The sequence below is a fragment of the Colias philodice genome, chromosome 2 (assembly GCF_061535455.1).
Source record: "Colias philodice isolate Cphi_HAF_F1 chromosome 2, ilColPhil1 Martin Lab GWU primary, whole genome shotgun sequence".
Classification (NCBI taxonomy): Eukaryota; Metazoa; Arthropoda; class Insecta; order Lepidoptera; family Pieridae; genus Colias; species Colias philodice.
Window position 1 is genome coordinate 6,135,730 of NC_143087.1, and position 25,664 is coordinate 6,161,393.

Here is a 25,664-nt window from a genome sequence, read left to right on the forward strand (position 1 = left end):
TAATTGCTTCTTTTACGTTTAAACAAAAACGCACGCATACTTACTCAGAATCTTTTTTCTGATTCTCGGCTATCTCAGCTTCATAGCTCGGCAAATAGAACTGAGGGGCACGTTTACCGCCTACAATGCTAAGACGTTCCTCGGGGGTTGATTGGAACCGCCTCTCGTCGACTCGACCGCTCTGAAAGTTCATTTAAATAATATTAAAAACTAGACTAGGTACCTACTTAGTTATGTGTGGTACTTTCTTTTAAGTAGAATCATGACGTATGAATAATTATTCTCGAACCGGAAAGGTAATCTTCTTTATATATAAAAATGAATCCCAAAATGTGTTGGTAAGCGCATAACTCGAGAACGGCTGAACCGATTTCGATAATTCTTTTTTTATTATATTCCTTGAAGTACGAGGATGGTTTTTATGTAGAGAAAACGTTAAATATGTACATATTTACGTTTTCTCTACATAAAAACCACGGGCGAAGCCGGGGCGGACCGCTAGTTTAATATAAATCTACGAGAGGTTATGGTGAGAAGCATATAATGCGAATAGAAGCAGAATATCTTTGTACTTAAATGTAATCATAATTAAAACTCCAAATAGAGCTAATTCTAATTTATATTAAAGGAATTTTTTAAGGAATTCAAAACACGATTTATTAATTATTTTCGTATAATAACATAAAACACATGTTGCATAAATATTTGACAAATTTGCGAGACTCCAAATATTTTACTTAAGTTTAATAAAAAGTAAAATGTTTCTGCAAAAATCCCTACTTAATATTATAAATGCGAAAGTAACTCTGTCTGTCTGTCTGTTACTCAATCACGCCTTAACTACTGAACCAATTTGCATGAAATTTGGTATAGAGATATTTTGATACTCGAGAAAGGACATAGGATAGGTTTTATCCCGGAAATCCTACGGGAACGGGTTTTTCTTTGAAAACGCGGGCGAAGCCGCGGGCGGAAAGCCTGTTTTATATAAATTGGCCGTCATTAGATACTTGAAGCCTCGATATATTGCTTTCTTCTTGAAATAAAAAACTTTGTTAAGGATTTATCACGCCATAAATTCTTTAGTGTTTGACCTGCGCCAGGGTTGGGAGAGTTTACAGCGGTTGATGTGAACTCAGTAAATATATACCTAGTTCTTTTTAATTTTTATTTTTATTAAATATTCTTTTGTCTCACTTATATTTTGAATAAACAGTAGACACCTATCATATCATTTATACGAAACTAGCTTTCCACCCGCTGCTTCGCCCGCGTTTTCAGAGAAAAACCCGTTCCCGTAGGATTTCCGGGATAAAACCTATCCTATGTTCTTTCTCGGGTATCAAAATATCTCTATACCAAATTTCATGCAAATTGGTACAGTAGTTAAGGCGTGATTGAGTAACAGACAGACAGACAGAGTTACTTTCGCATTTATAATATTAGTATGGAAGTATGGATTCTAGTTTTGAAAAATGTTTTTCATCAAGATATAAAGTCCTCCAGATTAAAACTTTACGTAGGTAGGTAGAGAAATATAAAGTAAAATTACGAAACAATATTCAAAGCTCATAAGAATATGATTAATACTATTTAATAAATTCATAGCTTTTCAAGAACTCTGAACTATTATTTTTACCATTTGGTTCATAAAAATAATTCTATTCAATTCCTCGACTTCGAATAAAAATACTCAAAGTATGAAACTTTGCAGACATTTCTGAGTATTCCAAACTCAATTTAGAATAAAATTTATTCATTCAATAAAAAATACTTTGTTATTATGAGCGACTTTTTGCATTAAATTGCAATCGAAACCTACAAGTCACAAATGTTAGGTACTCAAGCAATAATAAGCGTCTCATGAATGATTGACATAATATGGTAGGAATATCAAATAAAATCAATTCATATACATATTATAAAAGTTAATCTCACCTGATCTTCGGCCTTGACATACAAGACGTATTCCATATCAAGTTGGAAAGGATCCGTTCCCCTGGTGCGGACCACACCCGAACGCTCGTCAACTTCAAATCTGCCCCCTGTTCGGTCTCTTACGATGAAGTAGTGAATATTGTGGTCAGTATCCGGGTCTCTAGCTTGCAGGGTAAAGACAGGCGTATTCGGTGCCGCGTTGAGCTGGACCACCGTTTGCATTGGTAGCGGACGATTGATAAAATACGGAGGTTCGTCATTGACATCCTTCACATGGATAATAACACGCTGGTTATCCGTATCTGGAATGGTTAATGACATATATTTAGTGTGAGCTTTATTTATAAACTTGTTCGTTATAATTAACTCTGAAAGCCAGTAATGATAACCTTTCTGAAGTTGCTTTCTATTTAAAGTGAGTTTTCGGTTGTTTCAATAATAATCAATATTGTTGTTTGTACACTACCCACTAATAACCTTTGATACAGAAAACACAATGACCCAACTTCATAATACATTAAACCTAACCTCTATTTTATAGGGCTTATCATAATAGCTAAGATTCTTTGTTGATAAAATATTTTTATGACGAGTTACAACTCGTTTTATCCATGTAAAAAGCTCCACAATGTTGAAGATGTATTTTGAGTCAAGTTTAACAACAGAACTAACAATGACATGAGATATAAAAGAGTCCGGGGATAAAATAGAGCCAACATAAAACAGAAGATAACTTTTCCAATTACGATAGTGGATTACTCGCTTCTGCAGACTTCAATAATCCTTTAAAGCAAATGATTAAACTTCACAAAAATGCAAGTTCGTACCTACAAAAGTTCCACCTTTAGATTTTAAGTGTTATATGTATTATATTATCTCTTAGTACTCCTATATATTATAGCTAAGCTATCTTATTAGAAAAGCTTAAGTCTTTCAATTGTGTTTACAGTCGCTCGTTAGACGGCTGATCCAAATAAACAGACTCCGTTGGAGAGATTCCATTACCGATTAAGTTATCAAGCAGAAACGAGAGCCAGGCACGATCTCGTTTAATTAAATTAGATTTTTATAATCAATGTCGTATATTACCAACCTTTGTGTAACAATAAACTTGTAAAACTTAATGGAATAAAAAACACTGAGGTCTGAGTAGAAACATGCAGTTTTTTTCAATACAGATAATTATTTTGATCATATTACTAAAGATATACCTAAAGACTATTTTATTTGTTATACTTACACTTCAGTGCCACTGGATAGCGTGAAAAAAACATAGAGTATTAATAATTTGTCAGCATTTTAATACGGTTAGAGACAATTTAAGCGTTTCTTAAATCTATTTATTCATATTATTTCTAATATCTACGAATTAAACAGCAAAATCGCCACTTAAATATTTTGATAGTTTGTTTTCAGAAAGATATTATAATTTTGTATGGACTTACGATAAATAAATTATTATCCAAATACACAATAACGTAAATAGTTTCTTTGGAAGTTTGGTTTATTATTATTATGATAGTTATAAGAAATAGAGTAGGTTTCAGAAAAGAATGACATCACAAAATATACCTAGGTACCTAAACATTCAGAATATCGTAAGATACCTAGGTGATAGGTCAATAAATAATTAGACATTTAATTAAATCAAAGTGATATACATTAACAGATGTGTTAATACAAATCTTGGGGTTAATTAACAATGTTTAATTTAATTGATTTGATTATGCCATTACATGTTCTAGAAGAGAAGTAACTCTACACAACTAAGAACGTAACACATATAATCATCGATAAATAAATACCACCCGGCTTTACATCTGAATTTGTATAGTATTCTTATCCCTAAGGGCTTTCCGTATATCCCAAACTAAATCCAACAATTTTGCTGTAAGCCCATGTTCCGGCGGCGTTAGTTTTTACACACGTCCCATACAAATAAATAGAACACTAAAGGTCTCAACATATAACTACCATTTTAGTATAATTGTATTTAAATATATTATGTACTCATGGTAATGTCAATTTTACAGTTACCTACAGTACAGAATTTATATATTTTTTGATAAATCAAAATATGTTGCACGAAATAAATTCTTAATTCACTATAATTCAATAGTTGCTATTGAACGAATAAACCTATGTTTCTAATTTGATGAGTGATTATTTACATAACAATGTAACATACAATTATTGTTTATAAACAAATTTTAAACTGAAAATTATTTACGAACCAATTCTGCCCAATACCACAGTATTACAATCCAATACCGCATCGGAGTTAGACAGTGATATGTTTTCATTCAGAATTTATAAAATCATCATAATTATAAAAATTATTTCAGGAAAAAAACGTTCAAAGCTACTTTTATCTGAAGGATCCCTTGTATACAGGGTGTCCCACTGTTGGTATACTAAGCTCAAAGGAGGTTATAGTTTTGCATACGCTGAGTACGTAAAAAATAATTAAAAAATTCCAGACGCATTTTTTTTTCAAATAGATGAATTCTTAAAACTCTATGTGTACACCCATAACAAGCGAGCCACCCAACTTTGCCACCAACACGTGAGCTATCGTTTAAGATTATGTTTTCATAGATAAAATGCTCATATGAGAGAAGCGGTATATGCCGGCTGCGCGAAGCTAGAGAAGAAAACATGGATTTTCAGGAAAAATTTAGCAAAAAATTTTGGACGTAATTTTTTTTAAAGTATTTTTTACGTGATCAGTGTATGCAAAACTACAAGTTCCTTCACGCTTAGTATACCAATAGTGGGACACCCTGTATAGTACGTGATATAAATTGTTAATTGTTCAATTTATCTTATAGAACCACTTTGGCAGCTAGAATTGTCTTAAACTCCAACTTATCGTGTTACGTTGCCAACTTCCTGTTGAGAGACAAAAGCAATAACTCTATCTAACAAACTATTGCGACTGTAAATGTATTTCACAAGAAAAACTGTCTATACACTTATGGCACCCGAAATTGTTCTTGGTAGTTTCTTAAGTGTTGGTGAAACAAAAATAAACAATCATAGGTACGTTATAATATCTTAGAGCATTCGTTAATCGTTATATATTTGGTGTAACTCACTCTATTTGAGAATGAATAAAAGACTATTGCGATAGAAGGTATACCTAAATTAACAAAACATCAATATAAAAAATGCGAGATGCATTCATATCACTAATACGAGATTTCTTCTAGGCAACCGATTTAAATCAAAATGTGAAACAAAGTGAAGACAGGTAAAGGAATTCAAACATTTTATAAAAATAAATTGAAACTGTATCAGAGATAAAACTGTTAAATTATTATATAAGCGGGGTCCGATTAAAATATGACTTAGGTCGTCTGTAACACTAGCAGAAAAGTCTCCACGACCTGGCCGCCAGCCAAAACCTCGTAATATGCCACGTACGTTATTGTTTTTCTATTTATTCCAGGGGAATGTTTAGACACGTACTATGACACAATTTGTGTCTATTCCTCCAAAATTTACTCAAGACAAACTGAATGTAATGATTTACATTGTACACAAAACTTGTAATCAAAGTCGATATGACTTCTTATACAGGGTGTCCCAAAAAGTAGTGATGAACGATAGCTGGGAGGTAGAGGACCAAGAGGGCTATCCGAATCACCCCCATGTGTGTTATGCGATTTTTTGTATTTTCGGAGTTATTACATTTTTTTCAATTTTTCATCTATCGCCAAGTACGATGAGATTTTTATTTATGGTGACGTGAATTATTGCGCTAGATGCTTGATTTTTTTTGTGTGCTAAGCTGAAAGATTGGCCAATTCAGTATGGTAACATTTACTATCGTTAGATCTTCGAATGGAATAAAAAAAAAGAATTAAATGCCAAGGAAGATAAAATTACCCAGTATGTTCATAACTTCAAGGGCCCATAAAAAAATAAAATCACATGAAAAAGGTTTTCCATTTGGCTTTTAAAAACTTGCTCTATCGATCAGGTAGCTACCCTAAAAATTTCATTTTATTATTCTGAAGGCTTCAATCAAAAAATTGAAATCTAAATGTGGTAAGTGGAAAATTTTTATTAACATGATGATCATTAAAACCAATAAATAGGTGTTAAATTACCAGAATTTTTTTAAAATAGCCCCGCTGTTGCTGAATGCAAGTGCGACATCACCGTAAAAAGTTGTCTTTTTAATGTCTGAATGCTCTTTTATCATTTTTAATGGTTTCTTCTGCAACTATGAATTTCCGGGTTATTTCGTCCAAATTGTGGCATTCTCTCAAGTGGCCGAGGTCTTTTTAGTATCCCCATTAAAACAAATCAATGGGGTTTAGGTCGAGGGACTGTGGAGGCCAGGCTTTAAAGCAGGCATCACCGGCGCATGCGCAGGCTGCAACGACCAATCCATCTTTCAGAGTATTTTTGCCCTTTAGCCTGGCCTCCACGGTCTCCGGACATAAACCCTATTGATTTTTTTCCGTGGGAATACTACAAAGACGAGAGACTTCCACAATTTGGACGAAATAACCCGGAAATTCATAGTTGCAGAAGAAACCATTTAAAATGATAAAAGAGCATTCAGACATTAAAAAGACAACTTTTTACGGTGATGTCGCACTTGCATTTAGCAACAGCGGGGCTATTTTAAAAAAATTCTGGTAATTTAACACCTATTTATTGGTTTTAATGATCATCATGTTAATAAAAATTTTCCACTTACCACATTTAGATTTCAATTTTTCGATTGAAGCCTTCAGAATAATAAAATGAAATTTTTAGGGTAGCTACCTGATTGATAGAGCAAGTTTTTAAAAGCCAAATGGAAAACCTTTTTTATGTGATTTTATTTTTTTATGGGCCCTTGAAGTTATGAACATACTGGGTAATTTTATCTTCCTTGGCATTTAATTCTTTTTTTTATTCCTTTCGAAGATCTAACGATAGTAAATGTTACCATACTGAATTGGCCTATCTTTCAGCTTAGCACACAAAAGAAATCAAGCATCTAGCGCAATAATTCACGTCACCATAAATAAAAATCTCATCGTACTCGGCGATAGATGAAAAATTGAAAAAAATGTAATAACTCCGAAAATACGAAAAATCGCATAACACACATGGGGGTGATTCGGATAGCCCTCTAAGTCCTCTACCTCCCAGCTTCAGTATATCACTACTTTTTGGGACACCCTGTATACTGTACTAAGTTGCATTTAGTTGTTTGTATGTCAACAAAAGAATATCGAATATTGTCAAATTCCAAATTGCAACTTGGAAATTAAAACCCCTACCCGGCATACTATATTTTAAAATCAAATTTGATTTATCTAGTCTACCTCGGTTTTTATCTCGTATGAAGCTGCGGACTAGTCGCGCTCTATCTTGATATAGGGATTTTTGCGAAAATCGCGCCTGGCGGTAAAACTCGGGTGCATCAAGCAAAATGCTCTATATTTTGGCTCCATGCCAGCTCCATTGATAGTACGGACCTCGCTGATGAGATAAAAAACACTTCCTCGAAAAGGCTGTTGTGAACTGAAGGAATGTTTTCGTAGCGCTATTTAGTTCAGTTATTATAAAGCTGCTTCCGCTATGTACTAAGGAATTTTACGTACTTCATCGCATTCAGTTTAATTGCACTGCAATAATAAACTATAAATGCTTACCTATTTCTTTTGATGTTATTGCTTTAGATGCAGCGATATTTTCGCATAATCGCAAACAATATTTTTTTCATGAAGCAACATATTGTTATCGTTATGCTATATTTTTATGAAACATGTATTAATTTTTGGATGTTTTATCTTGTAAATTTTTTTACAAACACCATTATCAACAAAGTTACCGATTGTGAGATTCGCTCATGATTTTTTTACAATATTAACTCAATCTACAATTGATGAACTCATATTTAAATTAAACCATAATGCAATTTGTATTCAAGCCAACGAATTAATTTCCAAATTCAATTTGGAATCCATGACTGTCGAACAGGAGCATAAGCGACAGTCGTCGGAGCCTTTGAAATACGGCTGGTTTTAATATTGCGGGGTACGTTACCAGGTGGGCAGGCCGGCAGGGGGGTACTCGCGACCCACTCCACCGGCACTTGTGGAGGCGCTGCAAAGCGCATGCGCGTACTACGTGCCGCGTGCTCTCCTCGTGGCTACGCGCCTCTTGCGATAAGAGAATCTGAACTTACATTCGTTCAAGCTACCTACTTGCTTTAGACAGCCTACTCACTGCGATCGTAAAATTTAAAGCCTATTATATAATACAAACGTTCCATACATAAAATTAGTAATGTAGTGCTTGACTTGAGTTTTGGAGCATTTTCGTGTGCTGAAATGTTTTATTGCTTTATATGTATTAAGCGGTTTATTAAAGCGCTATTCAGCGGTAAGGAAGTATGAATTATGAATATTTGAGTTGTAAAACAGAGTAACGTAGTTGGCGCACCGCGTTCAGCTCGACAATGGGACCGTGAAACTTTGATAAGTTGAATCCAGCCCCGACATAGAAAGCCTGATCTACGAGCACTGTGTTAACTGAGCGAACAGTTTGGTTAAAATTTACAGCAGGACGACGTTTAAGTTACTTTAACGAGCAAACAAAACAATACTTAGGTACTAAGTACTAACCAACTAACTATACCTACCTTCTTCAAAAGAAGTATATTGTACGGATAAGAATATAACATCGGGAAGTAAAATATAAATGCTTTAATTTTAAATTTAAACAAATTCGGAACATACCTAAAAGGTAAATCTTAATTAATCCATTGAAAGCTTTTAGTGTCAGAAGGATAAGTGACTATTGGATCAAGGAAACTGGTAGCAAGTTAAGGAAATAAACCTATTACCCTCGCTACGTTCTACTTCGTTTTCTCAATTACGACGATAATAAATCTTCAAAATCAGAATACCTGCCCGAGTTAGATTTGAGATAATTTGCTTCCCACTTCAGTCGCGCTTTACAGCGTTTATCATAGTCGGCAAAGTATTAAAGGGCGTTTGAAGTTGGTCCTAATTTCTGAAGAGATTAATCATTTCCAAGAGAAACTCGTTCTTTGTCTAAAATTATTTTTTACAAATGAAAAGTATAATTTCATAATAAGAAACTTTCTAAATGTAAGCGAAGTAAATTCTAAAACCATGTCTAGAAATTTATTACCTACTTCTAATCGTGGTATAAAATACTGTATCCAATAAATTAATATTCATGAACTCAAACTATGGATTAATATTTTAAATTGAATTTCAAAGTTTAAAGCATGTGTTGGCTAAAATATAATGTTGAAACATATTTTCTAGTAATAATTATAAATGGCGATTTTACTGTTTATAATATTAATACCGTCACCAAATGTTCACTCCAGATTCGATATTTACCTGAAAAAGAAGAAAAAATATTATCATTAACGTTAAATAATTGTGGTTTACATCTACTAATGTTATGATAGTATTAAGCATGTATAAAATGAGATATTAAAGCATTTAGCAATATAACAGCAATTTGTTTGGTATGATAGACGGTAATGTTTTAACGGAATGCTCTATGTACCATTAGCTCCGCTATTCCTGGAATTACCACTATTTATTTGGTCACTGCTTTACGAGTTTATAACGCATTGCACGGTCATTGAACGAAATCATTATAGAACTTGTACAATAACCGTCAGTCGTCACACATGGCATTTGAAACTAAACGGTTTTTCAATTTTCGTGTCTGCAGAGATACGGCAATATGCAATGCAAATCAAATTCCAATCAATCTAAAAATCAACGGCCTACATCTCCCATCCATGTGGTATGGGAACTGGATTTATTGGAAGGTCTTTTTTTAGTTTGTATATTATGTTTACTTTTCAGGTGGTTCTAAAACAGTCTGGATGTTGATGTTTATTTTGAATACCGCTATATACACGCTTTAACATTTAGAAAAACATTTACATTCCACAAAGAAATAAGAAAGAAATAATTTGAAACATCATAAGTGTTCAATTTAATTCCCTCGGCCCTCCTTAAAATTATTTATGAAACATTAAATTCGAAATCGAAAAAGGTTTCTTCGAGGGTGTCGTTCCGAGAATTAAAGTTAGTCATATCTAATCAATGGAATATCGTATAAATGTTTATAACATCTACTAAGTTGAGGAGCCACTTAATTAAAAAAATATTCTATTGTTTCATGCATAATTTTTAACTATTTCTTTAATCAATGACGTATTGCATCAAGTTAACGGATAATGGAATGCTACGCTTCCAATGAAATTTATAAATGACTATCGGTCCGCCCCGGCTTCGCCCGTGGTACATGTTTACGTTTTCTCTACATAAGAACCATTCTCGTACTTCAAGGAATATAATAAAAAAAGAATTATCGAAATCGGTTCAGCCGTTCTCGAGTTATGCGCTTACCAACACATTTTGCGATTCATTTTTATATATAAGACTAGCGGTCCGCCCCGGCTTCGCCCGTGGTACATGTTTACGTTTTCTCTACATAAGAACCATCCTCGTACTTCAAGGAATATAATAAAAAAAGAATTATCGAAATCGGTTCAGCCGTTCTCGAGTTATGCGCTTACCAACACATTTTGCGATTCATTTTTACACGCTTTATATTAGCTTCACCTGTATGTTTGTATGTTTGTAACCGACTTCTTTGGGCGCGATTTTGACCCACTTTAAACGGCCAGATTTCGTTCAAACTTTGTAGATTTATTGAGGACCGATGACAATACACTAATTTGATAAAATAAATAATAGTTTAAAAAAAAATAAAAAACACGCTTTTTATAGAAAACCGAACTAAAAGCGTGTTTTTTAGTTTTTTTAAACTATTATTTTTATATATAAGATTTAAAATAACTCAATAATGTAACTCTCGACGTAATGGAACAGTCGTGTATGTTATTCGGTAAATTAATACAAGCCAATTGCATTGCGTGACCCAATTTTAAGGAGATGAACGACATTGACGCTATATAATATACGTTGTTCAACACATAGTGCTAATTTCCATATGACATAGTTAATTTAGGGTAAATTGCATGACACTTCCTAATTGTATTCGTTAATTATACATTCATCGTGTGGATTTCAGAACGGCTAGGACAGAGATATTTTTAGCCGGAATTTCGAGGAATGTTGAATTTGAATTTTGGATTTTCCTTAACCTGACTTATTCTACTACGAATTCAAATAAATAAAGTATTAACTAGATTTATGTCGTGTCTAAAAATAATCAATGCCCTAAAACAAAATACATAAATGTAAGTAGAAATATTATGTATATCAAGTTAATCTGTGAGAGTGAGGTTGCGTGTTGCGGTCAATTTGTCAAGTCATTTACGAGTAGCTGTTGTGGGGAATACGGGCTCAATAAGGGCAATTAATACAGCGCAGGGCTTCGCTGCTAACGACTGAGGCTTCTATCAACATTCCCTTTCGTTCCCGTATTTATGGCGTAAGTTACAAGTCTATTCCCGCAGGTATTTATTGTGCGAACGTTCGATCTAAATATAAAAATTCAAAGCGGGCTGACTGATATACCTACTCGTAAAATGAACATTCGAAAGTATTGAATCTGGATTTTATACGATATCTTATATTACCAAGTGAATATTAAATGCAATGAATATGAAAATTTTATATTAAAAAGGTCTCTTAGCGGTAAATATTTAAACAACATCACACCATGTTGTAACGTTATAAATTATACGATTTTTAAATCTTAAACATTCATCCCAAGTTTAGAAAAGTAAACAGTCTAAAATTTAAATAATTGGATGAGTTCTGAACTTCTCACAACTTTAATTGGAAATATTTGACAATATTAATTAACCAAATGATATAACGGCATATAAAATATGATACACCACATTAACAAACAATTATTTATCTAGGTTTATGAAAGGATATTTTAATGGTCACGCTAGGAATAGTAAACAAAACATTTCGGACAATAGTAGCCATACAATGATCCTCGGAAATGGTTCAACAGAAGCACCTATTGTGGATAAGCATCATGTAACAAAAAAGACATTAGTTCGCATGAAGCTTCATAAAAGCCAGCGTATACATAAAAATACAGGGCAATAGTGTATAATTTCCATGTAAAAACTACGGCACCCTAATTAATAATTTAATTTTGTGTAACACGAAAGAAAAATGACAAAATGAGGGTAACAGCGAAATGTATTAATCTTCGTAAACCCGTATAGGGTGTGAAAAGGGTGTATAGGAGAATCGGATCCGTCCGCGTCGCCGAAATCACGCACGTAAAGCGATAGGACACTTTCATTAAACCGATGTCCGGTACTACACGGTTCAATGTCCGGTTCACTCTATTTTTAACACACTAACCCACGAGCGGCGTCGTAAAGAGCACGTGCCAATTGCCATACGAACAATACGAACCCAATCCTATACTGTATCTACTTCTACGACAGCTAAAAGCATTTTCCTTCGATTTTAAAACTAATAAGATTTGCAGTCACGTATAGGACTTACTCTTAATGATCCTATTTAGGTCATTAGCCGTGCTCACGAAGTGTCGTTGACGGCGGAGGGCAGTTAAGCTTTTACTAAAAAGTGCAACAGAAAGCCCGTGCAGCCTTAAAATGCATTTTAACGCGGCACGTAATTTTTGCATTTAACTAATGGATTATTATTATTTTAAAGCTCTATACAGCTTTTTTACAGCTGCCTTACATGCAAGTCGTGTTAAAAATAAAATGGAAATACTTATATATAACATGAGCGACATACAGATATTATATTTTTATTACAGTCAAGGGTCCATCGAACGTCTATAATTCAGGAGAAATTCAATTTATACACCGAGGGATTGAATGCAAAAGTTAGCGTGCCGACTGCGCTGAAATCAATAAAATCGTCTCAGAGCGACCGCGAGCTTCCTTCGGTAGCGGAGTTTAGCGTAAAGCGTCCCTAAATAAATAATAAGCGTAGTAAACTTAAACGAGAACTTCACGTAGACGGAAAATGCATAAAGAACCTTTAACATTTTCCTGTAGTAATAATTTATAGCTGTACGTCTTCCTCAATGTATTACTTCCTGGATAAAAACTCAACCATAAATGCAGTCATATTTTTAAAGATAGATTTTTTATTAAAATAAGAATGTTACAATAACACCATGGAGTGTTTAAAAAATTTTTGTAATAAAAGCATTATTAGTTATTAATATATTGATAGCAATGCCATAGGTCATGGCTCATAAAATGTGTTCTTATCCATTATAATATTTGGTATGCATATAGAAATTTATTGGATCGTGTTCAATATTCGCATCGTTAACAACCACGTTTTAATGGAATAACAGATACCTTTGTCTAGAGTAAGTTCATACGTGAACATTTTAGAAATACTCCGACATGGCTCGCTCGGAACAACTTCCTAAACTCATCAGCTGCCCTCTGAGCACGCTCGTAAGCTTACTTGTGAGAAAAGTTTCTTACATCGTTTCAACTTCCTCTGCTGGCTACAATAAACCATAATTGTCTGTGATGGTATATACTATTCAATATTGCTTGAAACACTCAAAGCATTTATTGTGAACAAAGCATTTCTTCAAACTTTCCCTTTATTTACAAATACTCTGTACATAGCAATTTAATGATTAAACTCTACTTGCCATTTCAATCGTAATACATCTTCTATAAGCATTGAATGACCGATTTGGTATTTCCATTCTACAATCTACATGACTGCAATCATGATCTAGACGTATTCAAATGTTCCCTTTCCATTTACTATCAAATGTTTTAAAGCTCAAAAGAAAGTAATCAAGGAGCACCGACCCTATATACGTGTGCCCTAGCTGTGAAGTCTGTACTGTCATATGCACCCCGGGCGACGCCGACGCGTCGAGGCAAATACTCGAAATATGAGGGGTGTTGATCTAACCTGGACCGACTGAGACTAAAACAAATCGTTTAGCTCGGCTACATTATAGCGTACTAGAACGATGAGACGATAGAAGCTTTTATATGCTGTATAAAAATTTATGAAGTTTTACATTCATTGTGAATAAATGAAAAATATACCTTTTAAGATAAAATATACATGACAATCTAAAGTGGAATAATTTTTATTTTATTTTTAGTGTACTTAACTTGCAATTCTTAACAATTTACGGCCTGTTTTATTGTAATTTTTAGTGAAAATTCTTCTAGTAAGTACATGTAAAATTAAATCCAAATAAAGTACGAATAAGCGATTAGTGAATACTTAAACGATCTTACATCGAATTTAAAAGTCATCTCAAATCAGATAAGTGTGATATTGCAACAAGAGGACGTCAAATGGACGACGTTAATGATCTCATTACTGACTGCGTATAATGTACATCTACTATGTTCAGTTGCAATGCCGCCTTCTCTACATTAAGATATCAAGTTAGGAGTCCTCTCAGACGTCTCAAAGGGGTGTTTTGGTGTACAATAAGTGCAGCGACAAGGGATATCAGTCAAAGAACCCTTTTTGAATAATATTCTCCCTGTCGTGCAGAACATTATGAGTGCCTAATTACTCAATATTGCTGCGAAATATGCAGAGGGAACCGTTTTACATAATTCACCTGGCGAGTAGGTACCTATTGTAGCCTGTAAGAAATTTGACGTATAATGCACAATGAAAGTGAGAAAATCTTAACCGTTTTCTTCACATTGATATAAGCAAAGTAAAATTATATATTTAATTAGCTTTATTCCGTAGTCATATCTTTAAAAGTAAATACGACAGTAAAATTCAAATTATAAAACAAAATTAATATAATTCACTTTCGAAAACGAAAATTATGATAGAGAGTAACTGTACCTTAATTTTTTAATAGTAAACTATTTAAATTCATACTCTTTAAATCACACACCTCATTTCATTACACGGGAAAATATATTTTTAATCAAGCAGCAGTTCATTGGACCTACAAAATGAATATTACCGATAAGCTTATTTAAAAAGCGCAATTTACCAAGAAAAGGATTAAGTTAGCCACAGCCGTGGCTACGATCTGTAATAAACCTCGTTTCAAGGAACGTAAAATAAACAATCCCTATATTAACCGTAATATACAAACTTCTAGCCACTATTTCACTGTGTAGGAATATAAAAATCTAATATCTTTTGTAGAAAGTGTTGGCTATACGAGATACCAATTACCTGTCTCCTTTTTCTCATTTAAAAGACTGTCCCAATAACCCAGTTTACTAAAAGGCCAGGTATGAAAAGTTCCATTTATAGTTTATAGAGATCCACTAATACAAGCCTTGCTTTCTAAATGGAAGATTATTATTGCCTTAGAGAACTAACTGGATTCTAAATCTAACATTAATCAAGTTCATGTGATAACGATTCTAACATTTTCATTTTACACTGAGTGAGTAGTATATGTTAGCAAAACCACGGTAAAATATTCAAACTTATTCCATTTCAAATACAATATATCGTTTTATACCTCAGTTCTAAAACCATTGTGTAGCAATTGACAAATCCCATATTGGAATCTGGAAATACGCTGGAATCGAAAATTGAACAGGATTCACACGGTGTGTCATAAAATTTGCTATTTATAGCTTTATGCATAATATATATTGTTTGATTTTATAAATAATTAAACATCAAAACAAAACACATTTCAATGCTATCGTGTGAAGTTGTAAAGTAAGTAGGTAAGGTAAATAGTATGAGTTTTGCCTTTTTTGTTTTCGAATAATAGCTATCCTGCCATATAGTATGTAGGACCTATACCTACCTTGTCCTTTATCATTTGTGAAATAATTTAAATATGATTTTATTTTGTTGGTATTTATTAACCAGATTTATTTATTTTGTTTCATAACACGAGCTGCGATGCAATCTAATCCATTCATGTCTAGCTAACTGAATTTTTACCGTCCAATCATTCTTCTAACTTTCAAACTACTTTATATTCGACACAGAATAATGTTACGCGAATTCAGTAGAGGTAAAATATTTAATAACCATTCAAAACTCGCAGGCGCGAGTCGTACTCGAGCGTGATAGGTGTTTTGAGCTAGCTTTAACAATAACTGAAAAGAATAAGAGAAACCCTCACTGAAGCTTTGAATAAAAACCTGGTTACTATTGTACATATAGGTACGTATTGTGGCCTTAATTGTAGTCTCTAGCGTAAAAAGGATTACGGACTCAGCCTGATCTATAATTCGTAATTAAATTTCTAATGCGGGTAAGGTAAACAGAAATCGCATTAAATACATTTTCTTTAACACTTTTTACACAGATATTTTATGATAAATGTAAAAAAAATATCTTTACATACCTATACAGTAAGTATACTTAACTAATTTCAATAGATTCAATAATATCTTATCGAATTGCGGTCAAACGAAAGAAGAAAAATCCTACCACAGTTTTTCAATATCGCATCGGAAACAAACACAGACAAACATGCGGGGTTCGCGTCTTCCAATGATAACATCGTTATTATCGATTTTACTGTCGAGAACAATTTATCCAAAAGCAACACGCCGTCAGCTAAATCAGCGACATCCGCCCGCCTGTCTCCCCCAACATAGTGCATAGATTCGAACAAATCTCCTCTGATAAATCTTGCGACTCGCTAGACACTTCGCTAATGGCCGCTCTAGCGATCTCGTGAACATAGTTTAGTTTTTAAATCTTCAAATTTAATGAACCAGTACTGAAGACATAGAGTACTTCAAACTTCAGCAGTTTACTCTGCCAAAAGGAGTCAGCTCTATTGAATGGAAATTTCCTGTTAAACAATTAAAAAAACGGTTCTCAATCTTGAGCACTCAAGATGACCCGGTTTTCCAATGTTGATAACACTTTTTCTTAATTATTTGTATTGTTCAAAGATTGGAATTTAAATAATTGAAATGCTCGCTGGTGCAATATGCAGACTTAGAATTTACAAATCATCCCAATAAGGACTTTTTAGATTGACCTTAAACTTTATTTATCTACCCATTTGGTTCTTCAAAAAATAATTTTCATCAAAACATACCAAAAATTCAAACGACTTGTACCTATGACCTAACAATTGGCCAAAAAAAATTCAAACAAACGACAAGAATAATCCTCTATTTTCATTTTGCTGACCATAATAACGTTTTGTAGAATTCGCCTGCAATTTATAACAAATTATATCTGGATTAAAAATTGATTTTTATTACAAAGCAAATAACACATAATGGGTTCTTTATAATTTTGCGCCCCATACGCCATACCTATAAGCCACGCTATAGGGTCGCACCGACATGCTGGCCACCTCGCTCGTGCTACCCCAGTACCCCATGCAACCACTGCATTGCGGAACAAGTACTATAATTCATTTTTAGAACGCGACGCATTCCCTTTGTGCAATTTCTATTGTGAAATGATATTTTATGACAAGATTAACTTAGCGTGCCTTTCTGACGCGCTTTAATATCGATCGGGACAGTTTAGTGGTTATAGTGCCCTATTGTTAATGAGTTGGAAGTCAAAACAGATTCAATAAATAATTATAATGAATTTGACCGCGCGAGCTTTGCGTTGGATTTCTGAAAATTTGAAAATGGTTCTTATTTCGTGATACAAATAAAAATATTTCTGAAATAAAATAAAGAGCTTAGCATGAGCGTAACTTTATTTAGCTGCGTGCATTTTATGTAATAGGCGATGGCGTTCAGTCGCTAAAACATTCCTAAATTTGTTTTATATTTTTCATTTAATAAAAATGTAATAAGTATATAATTTCAAGTACTATAAACATAATTATAAAAAACATGTTTTGTAAGATCACATAAGGTTTGAACTTGTCGGTAAACATTAAAGGTCGGGAAGCATCCTCAATTCAAGGGTTTTGAAGTACTTTCGCCGTAAAAAGATAATATTTAATGGGATCCCTACGTTTCAATGGAACAGAAGGTACTTATCCATAGACTAATTGAAATTGGAAGACTATCAGAGGATCGGGGTGTGAAATTAATGGTGAGGTTTGGTTAATAAATGAAGAGAGACGTCGGAAATCTACATCAAGGCACATCAAGGGTCGCTCGTGATGTAGTCTAGTCACGACACTTTTATGTCTCAATCAAAAGGTTCAATCAAATGTTTTTACAAAAGTTGAAGATACTATAAATGAGTAAATTGATTACGAATGACAGATTACAGTTAATATTATCTTGCAAAGTTAGGTTTAATTTAAGAAACGTATTTTGAAGTAACAACAATATAAGAACAAATTGCTGTGACAAAATCTTCACAGATAATATACCCTACGTGGGGTTAGATAATTATCTACTTTAATTAAACATATCTTTAAATGATGATGACCGAAATTTATAATATCTGACAGCTGAACATCAAATTAATTATTAACAGTCAAATACTCTTTATGGCATAGTAAAAAATAAAGACCCAAGAGCTATCCATCAACAGAATAAAGTCATTAAATGTGGTCTTAATAGGTGTAGAGCGCGATAAAGGATATTAACGTTCGTATGTGTCTTATAGGGCTTAATATCTTATCGTTATACGAGAAAATATTGTTTCGAAGGCTAGCCACCCTATGATTTGTTCCTCCCCGCCGAGACGAGGGCGGCGCGGCGCGGGGGCGCGCGGGGCGCGGTAACAAAGCAGCGGCCGTTGACACGAATCTCCGACATTGTGTTTATGTATCCTATTGGATTTTTTCCGTATGCGCTTGCCGTTAGCAGCATGCACGCAAATGGTGTGTTTGTTTTTAGAATCAATACCATAACAATCAGATCGCTAGGGAAATCGGACAATAATAGGATATTAGTTCCTGAATTATTTCTTGTATAGTTTATTCAATGTCATTTTATCGTGAAATGATCTAATAACTAATTTATATGATTCAATTAAATAAAATATAAAAATTAATTGAAGTGTCGCGTTCGCGGTATTTTAAAGTAGAACATGTCTATTGTCTGTTGAGTTCACCACGATGACTTCGATTTTTACATACTTATTGCAATTTGCAAACGCTCTTCAGAAATGTACAACAATCATTATGTAAAACTAGCTTCCGCCCGCGGCCTTGCCCGCGTGGTGTTTTGATAAAAGGTAGCCTATGTTCTTTCTCAGGGTCTAAAGATTGTCTGTGCCAAATTTCATCAAAATCAGTTGAGAGGTTTAAGCGGGAAAGCGTTAACAGACAGACAGACAGAGTTACTTTCGCATTTATAATACATATTAGTAGTAATTTTAACAATTAATTCATGGATTAATTCGGTATATTTATGTATCTATCACTTTATATATACCTTTGTAATTATACTACTCACTCATCCCGGATTCACCTGCTTTAATCAGGGATAAAAAAATTGAAAAATAAAAATTGTCGATCTAATCGATTGCGTGCTCCCCACTGCGCGCTGCGTAAACCTTAGAATGTCTACGGCTTTTACCGTGTTTACTCAAACATTTTAAATTCATGGCTGAATGAAATGTCCGATTTGAATAATTCAAAAAGTATCCTACGGGCTCTGAAACAACCTTGAATACAACGAGCACATCATGAATACGATTAAAGAAGGAAATTATTCGGAAGAAGATAATGATAAATAATAAAGCAAAAATAACTTCGTGATTCTTGATCACATTTACATAAACTTTTGAAGTGACTTCTTTAGGCGCGTTGAGAGCAAAATTTCAAGATCACGTCATGGCAATACCGTCACGTCATAGAGTATGGCGATGATTTTGGTATCTTTCAATCTTACCGTTTAAATTTCACTTCTGAAACGTGTGCTCAGCACACAGGCTTGAGGCTCTTAATTGTTTACAAACAAAATTATATTGCAAAACTAAAATAGTTGAGCATGTGGTGCCTATCCCACACTTCAGTCTAGATATTGATATTTTCTTTATATATTATGTAGTACGTTCTTACGTTATATTCATCTAATATCAACTGTTATTGACGAATAAAGTACATATAAGGAGTACTTCATTTCGCAAAAACTTCTATCTAGCTTTTATATCATAGGTAAGGTAGGTAAAGCTATATTATAACAAAGTAGAATTCCCTCCGTGCATCGCTGTTATGAAATCGTGAGTATTCAATTATCTTCGAAAACGGTAATCCTTGAAACACAAAGGCAAGGAGTGAGGCTGGGGAATCCATTTCATTATAACTTACATTTACTCAACGTAATCCCCATACACTGGCTTGAGCAAACCATATTGTTTATTCTTTAATCAGTAATGTTGAATCATATTCATCAAAGACTCTTATAATCACACGCTAACAGACGTGTTACTAAGAATTAAGATGTTATTTGATAAGTCTTCATCAACTCTCATCTTACACTTCACATTTAATAGCTCACCATATGAATAATTATTTTCGATCAGTAAAACAAACAAGTCGTTGAATTTCGTACTATAACTTATTGTACAAAGATAAACTACTACAAATCATATCATTTAGGTATAGACTATATTATAGACAATGATTGTGAAATCTTAAACCATCAAATTATTATTATAATCTTACATATTATGAACGGGACATGTAGTTACGTAATGGAAGCTGTTAAAGTTTTCATCATAACCAAAAAATGCTTTATTGGGACTGTTGGCATTGTCTCTTCTAGGTCCTTACTCGGTCTTCTAAGTAGGTACTTATTCGACGCAATAGAGAACAAGAACAAAGACATTTTATAAAACGAGAGATTGTAGATGGTATAAACATAATACATACATTCAGTAAATCTCTAATGAACTAATTTACATACAAATGGGAAATGCGCGGCGATTGAACGTAGCTTACCGTTTTGTACAGAACATTTGATCCGTAAAATGTTTTAAGTAAACATTATTTTTACTTTCAGCGGTCGCTACGACTGGAATTTGTTAATTAAATTTACTAGCGTTTAATTAAAAAAAAGAAAATACAAAATGCCAATACCGAGACGGTAGGGTTTATTACTGACTATAATAGAATAAAATTAAAATTGATTTTTAATTAATTAAGCACTTCATTTTTATAAGCCCTCAGAATTTAATTCCCGTAATTCCCTATTTAAAAATTAAAGTCGAAAAAGTTTACTGTTACTGTTATATTTCAACAAATTATTATTGCTCTACGAAGCTTAATATGTTAACTCTAGAATAATTACACTGTTCAACATTCCGATGCAGAAACAATTGTTCTTTGCGTAAACATTCTAATATATCTTCAGTGCGGTCTAATAGAAGAGCTGTTCTCGAGCACTTAACTTTGTTATCATCCAGTTCAAATTCGACGAACTGTGTTAACCGCTTTTGTATCTCGCAGCTTCACACCTCGGGGCTTCGATAGCATCTTATGTAACTACCTGAAGACGTGCTTAACGGTCAACCTACATTAAATAAATGGCACGAGATAATGTCAATACGTTCGCGTGTAGGAACTTTGCACCCCAAAGGAATTTGCTTGATTCATTTCTTTGCATTTCCCTTGCTCGGTTTCCTCAGTAAATCTTCCACAATACTCTAAGAAATACGATGCTTTCATTGCAAAATTATACAGTAATTTTAACGAGGAAAAGTAGAATAATATTCAAAGGACTCTTTTGTTCTTTTTAACGACTGGCGACCTTTAAAAAGATGAGTAAGTACTCCGAGGTGTTTAGGTCGATTAGCGTAATTTTCTTTAATTGAACGATACTTATACGAGGAAAATTTAAGATACATTTCCCCGGAATTACAAGACAAAGAACAATTTTATTTCATTCATATACCTATGTTGGTTCTTATTTAATAGGTATTTTTGTTAATTTTTTTGGCAATACACTTAAAAATACTGATTTTATTAATTCTGATTTGCCCACATTCTCCAGTATTCTTCAATTACTCAAATAGGTGAACATACAGAGAATATACCGTGATGTATCTTCACATCATATCATTCTACAACTTCATGCATTGCCACATCCAAACAATAGATAAGTAAACAGATAATCTTATTTACAATTAATCCACTCACGAAGACGATCCTAGAGTGGCAGATGGAGGGCTATCATCACTCCCGATCGCCGGCGCGGTCACGATCTCAGCTATTGTGGGAACGATTTGATGTTATCCACGACATAATACCCTATAACGCGGTATACTAAACGTTTTACACCACTGTTATATTTAGAAGTATGACAGATGAAATCATAGGTGTGTTGTACTATTTGTTCAAGTGACATGTAGTTATAGTTAGCGACGCCCTCATTTCGCTTTCGTTTCAAGAAAGACATGGCAAGTCGTCGTCTACTGTATTGCAGTTTAAATTAAATAAAAATAATTAAGTATGCTGTAAGTACTGATCCTAATTCTTGTTATTATCAGATAAAATAGAACATGATAAAAAATTGAAGGTTACACTATGATTTTTTTTTTGTATTAGAGATAATTATAATTTTAAGCAAGCTGCGTGATAGTATTTGAAGTACTTATTGATTTCGATCAAAACATTTAAAAAAAACTTGGTAAATGCGACAATAATTAGTAGCTCTACCATTTGAATTCTCTGGTTCTAATACTTATTATAACCAAGTATTACGTGTCGTTATAATAGTTATAAATTCATAATGATAATTGGTAAATAACTATAAACTCTTTTCACTTTCGCGACAAATAACTAATAAGCCACAAGGATTAACTGAACATTAATTAATTAAAAATAGATTGTGGAAAAGGAAAATATCTAATTTCCGCTGTTATTATATTAAATGCTTTATTTCGATATAGTCAAAGCCGTTTTTCCCGTAAACCACACCATTGCAGCAACGGTAAACTTAAATAGAGCTTATAAGAGACACTTTGCTATTTGTGATATGAAATTGAATTAGAAAAAAAGTTGTCATTTTAATGTCCGTGCAAGTTATGTAAAGTGAATATTTATAATGATTTATAACGTAATCAATAGGTATATTACCAAGAAACTATTTTTAAGGAAAAATAACAAAAAAGTTTTTGGGCCCGAAATTACTTTCCCTCTTTAAAACCTGAAATATAAAACAAAAATTTCCATAGTTTCGTCAACGGCCAATCCGAAATACTTTTTAAAATGTACGTTTATTTTTTTAGGAGTGAATTATAGGGCAATTTGTATTAATGTTCACAGCATGACAGCAAAAAACGAGAGGCGTGTTAGAAAATATTTTGATTCGAAACTTAATTAATCGGTCCATGGGTGCACGAAACTAAATCCAACACCGTAATCACGCGAATCAGCGCTTAAATAACATGGGAAATGCGTATTTTCCTACAAAACATAATTTTGATACGAATTTCAGTGTTCAGAATGATTACGTCATAGAACGTTATGTTATTTGGCCTCCTCAATTAATGCACATTGAAAACATTAAACATGCTTAAACTTATTAACTTAACTGGTTGACTAAATTAAAAATATTACATTTTACCATTTAAATTACTTTTATATATTTCCTGTTACAATAAAATTTAAGCAAATTTGTACATACAAAAAGCTCTTAGGATCATTCTTTAAGCTGGTTGTATAGAAATATTAATGAATTAATTTACATTTCAACATTAAAAAAAACACCATTATAATATGTATAACCCCAATCCAATATGTCAAACTTATGTATGAATTCAAATAAAGATTTATTTATTTTATAATACATGTACCCATCTAGCATAGTATAAAGTATGCAGTAATACAGTATTATTAAATTTATGTGTCACTGTCACCAAGCCCGGTGGCTTCCTTCCGGTAGCCGATCGCTCTCATTAAAACTGCCGACCAGAAAATTATACTGCAAAATTTAAACTACAACCATATTGATACAACGCTTAGATCATTAAGTAATGGATGGAGCACGCTGGCAAATGTTCTAACTAAACTTTCTGCCGGTTTTGGTGCGGGGAGGGTAACTCACACTTTGAAACACAATCACACATTCACAAAAATAATTTGTGTCTTTACAAACTCAAACTATTACAAAATGGACAGACTAGCATGTTTTTGCACACATACATCGATTACACAGAAAAATCTCTATACATATACGTAATAATACAATCGCTCTAAAGGGATGTAACCATATCGATATTACAAAAATAATAATTTTGTTGAAATTAGAAATAACATTAATATTATATTCATAAAAAATACTACACAGGTCATTTGTAACGTTTTCATCATTATTATATGCATATGAAAAAACAATAAAACGCCATTTTATTTGTATTTGAATATGTATTTATTCAACACATCACATATTATATTCAATAAAATAAATATCGGTCCAGAAATTTTTATTATTTCTGTACCGAGGTGTCCATTCTGATTTTCTCCCACAGCATTCAATCCACCTTAGCCTTAAAGCAGGATTTTTTGTAAATCTGAAATATACGCAATATTCGTACATACATATAAATAAAGTAGCTGCTCCGCGCGGTTTCACCCCCGTGGCTCCACTCCTGTTGGTCGTAGCGTGATGATATATACCTTCCTCGATAAATGGGCTATCTAACACCGAAAAAATTTTTCAAATCGGACCAGTAGTTCCCGAGAATAGCGCGTTCAAACAAACAAACAAACAAACAAACTCTTCAGCTTTATAATATTAGTATAGATTACATAATAGAAAGGTTACAAGATTAACATTACAAAAAAAACGGCTAAATGCGAGTCGGACTCGCGCACGAAGGGTTCCGTACCATTAAAATGTTCTGCCAGTTAAAAGTAACCGAGCGTAAATTTTAATAAATATATACAAGACTTACAAAATAAACATTATACTCCTTTTACACAACTGCATACAGTTGTGTAAAATTTTAATATAATAAAGATTAATTCTCATCTCATTTCAAATTATACTTAGAAAAATATTTTTTTATCGACGTTCAAGTTAAAAGCAGTCCGTCACTAAGAAAGTCGTAAAAATTAACGACCTTTTAAGCGACGAGTTTTTAAATTCAACTCTATCACTAAGTTCATAAAGATTAAATTTGAATTTCTCTTCAAGATAGTCTCGCTACATCACTTTATAGTCTCGTGGGGAGTGCGGTTCAATATCGCGTTCTAAATTCAACTTTATCGCTTAGTTCATAAAGATTAAATTTGTATATTTTCTCTTCAAGATAGTCTCGCTACATCACTTTATAGTCTCGTGGGGAGTGCGGTTCAATATCGCGTTCTAAATTCAACTTTATCGCTTAGTTCATGAAGATTAAATTTGTATATTTTCTTTCCATGATAGTCTCGTGAGGCCGCATCAATGATCGAGTACACACATGACTCGATTATTTGTCTTGATCATATCGCTAAACGATACATCGACGATTATTAGAAATTGCATTTAATTAGAAATGTACGTTAAAAAATAAAAAAATATACACAAATGAAAGGTTATTCCATCTTTTTTAATATTCGACATGTTTGAATTGCTTCTGGAAGACTTGACAGTGCAAAACGGCATTTTTAGCGGAGCACTCGCAGACGTCCTTTCGATGTTTTACGAATACGCAGAGTGTTCGTAATCGATTACGCAAGTAGTTTTTATGAAAGCATAAGATTTTTCGATTCGAATAATCTTATACCTCGGCAAAAGGGGAAACGCCTGCGTGTGTTATCCATTACTTAATGATCTAAGATACAACGTCATAAATAAGAAATTACATTACCCATTACTACAATATGTCATTCACATGAAAAATATCCGATTAAAATGCTGAAATATATAAAAA

The 25,664-nt window shown here is 33.2% G+C and overlaps 1 protein-coding gene across 2 annotated transcripts in view; it reads right to left on the bottom strand.

The window, feature by feature from the left end:
• The window catches only part of CadN (neural cadherin), a 234,427-nt gene that overhangs the window by 192,207 nt on the left and 16,556 nt on the right, over positions 1–25,664 (bottom strand). For both annotated transcript variants that reach the window (XM_089704877.1, XM_089704871.1), the window contains exons 3-4: positions 1,939–2,240; positions 45–181 (exon numbers count right to left, since the gene is read on the bottom strand). In XM_089704877.1, the coding sequence (XP_089561003.1) occupies positions 45–181; positions 1,939–2,240 (439 nt within the window). The remainder of the gene's footprint in view (positions 1–44; positions 182–1,938; positions 2,241–25,664) is intronic.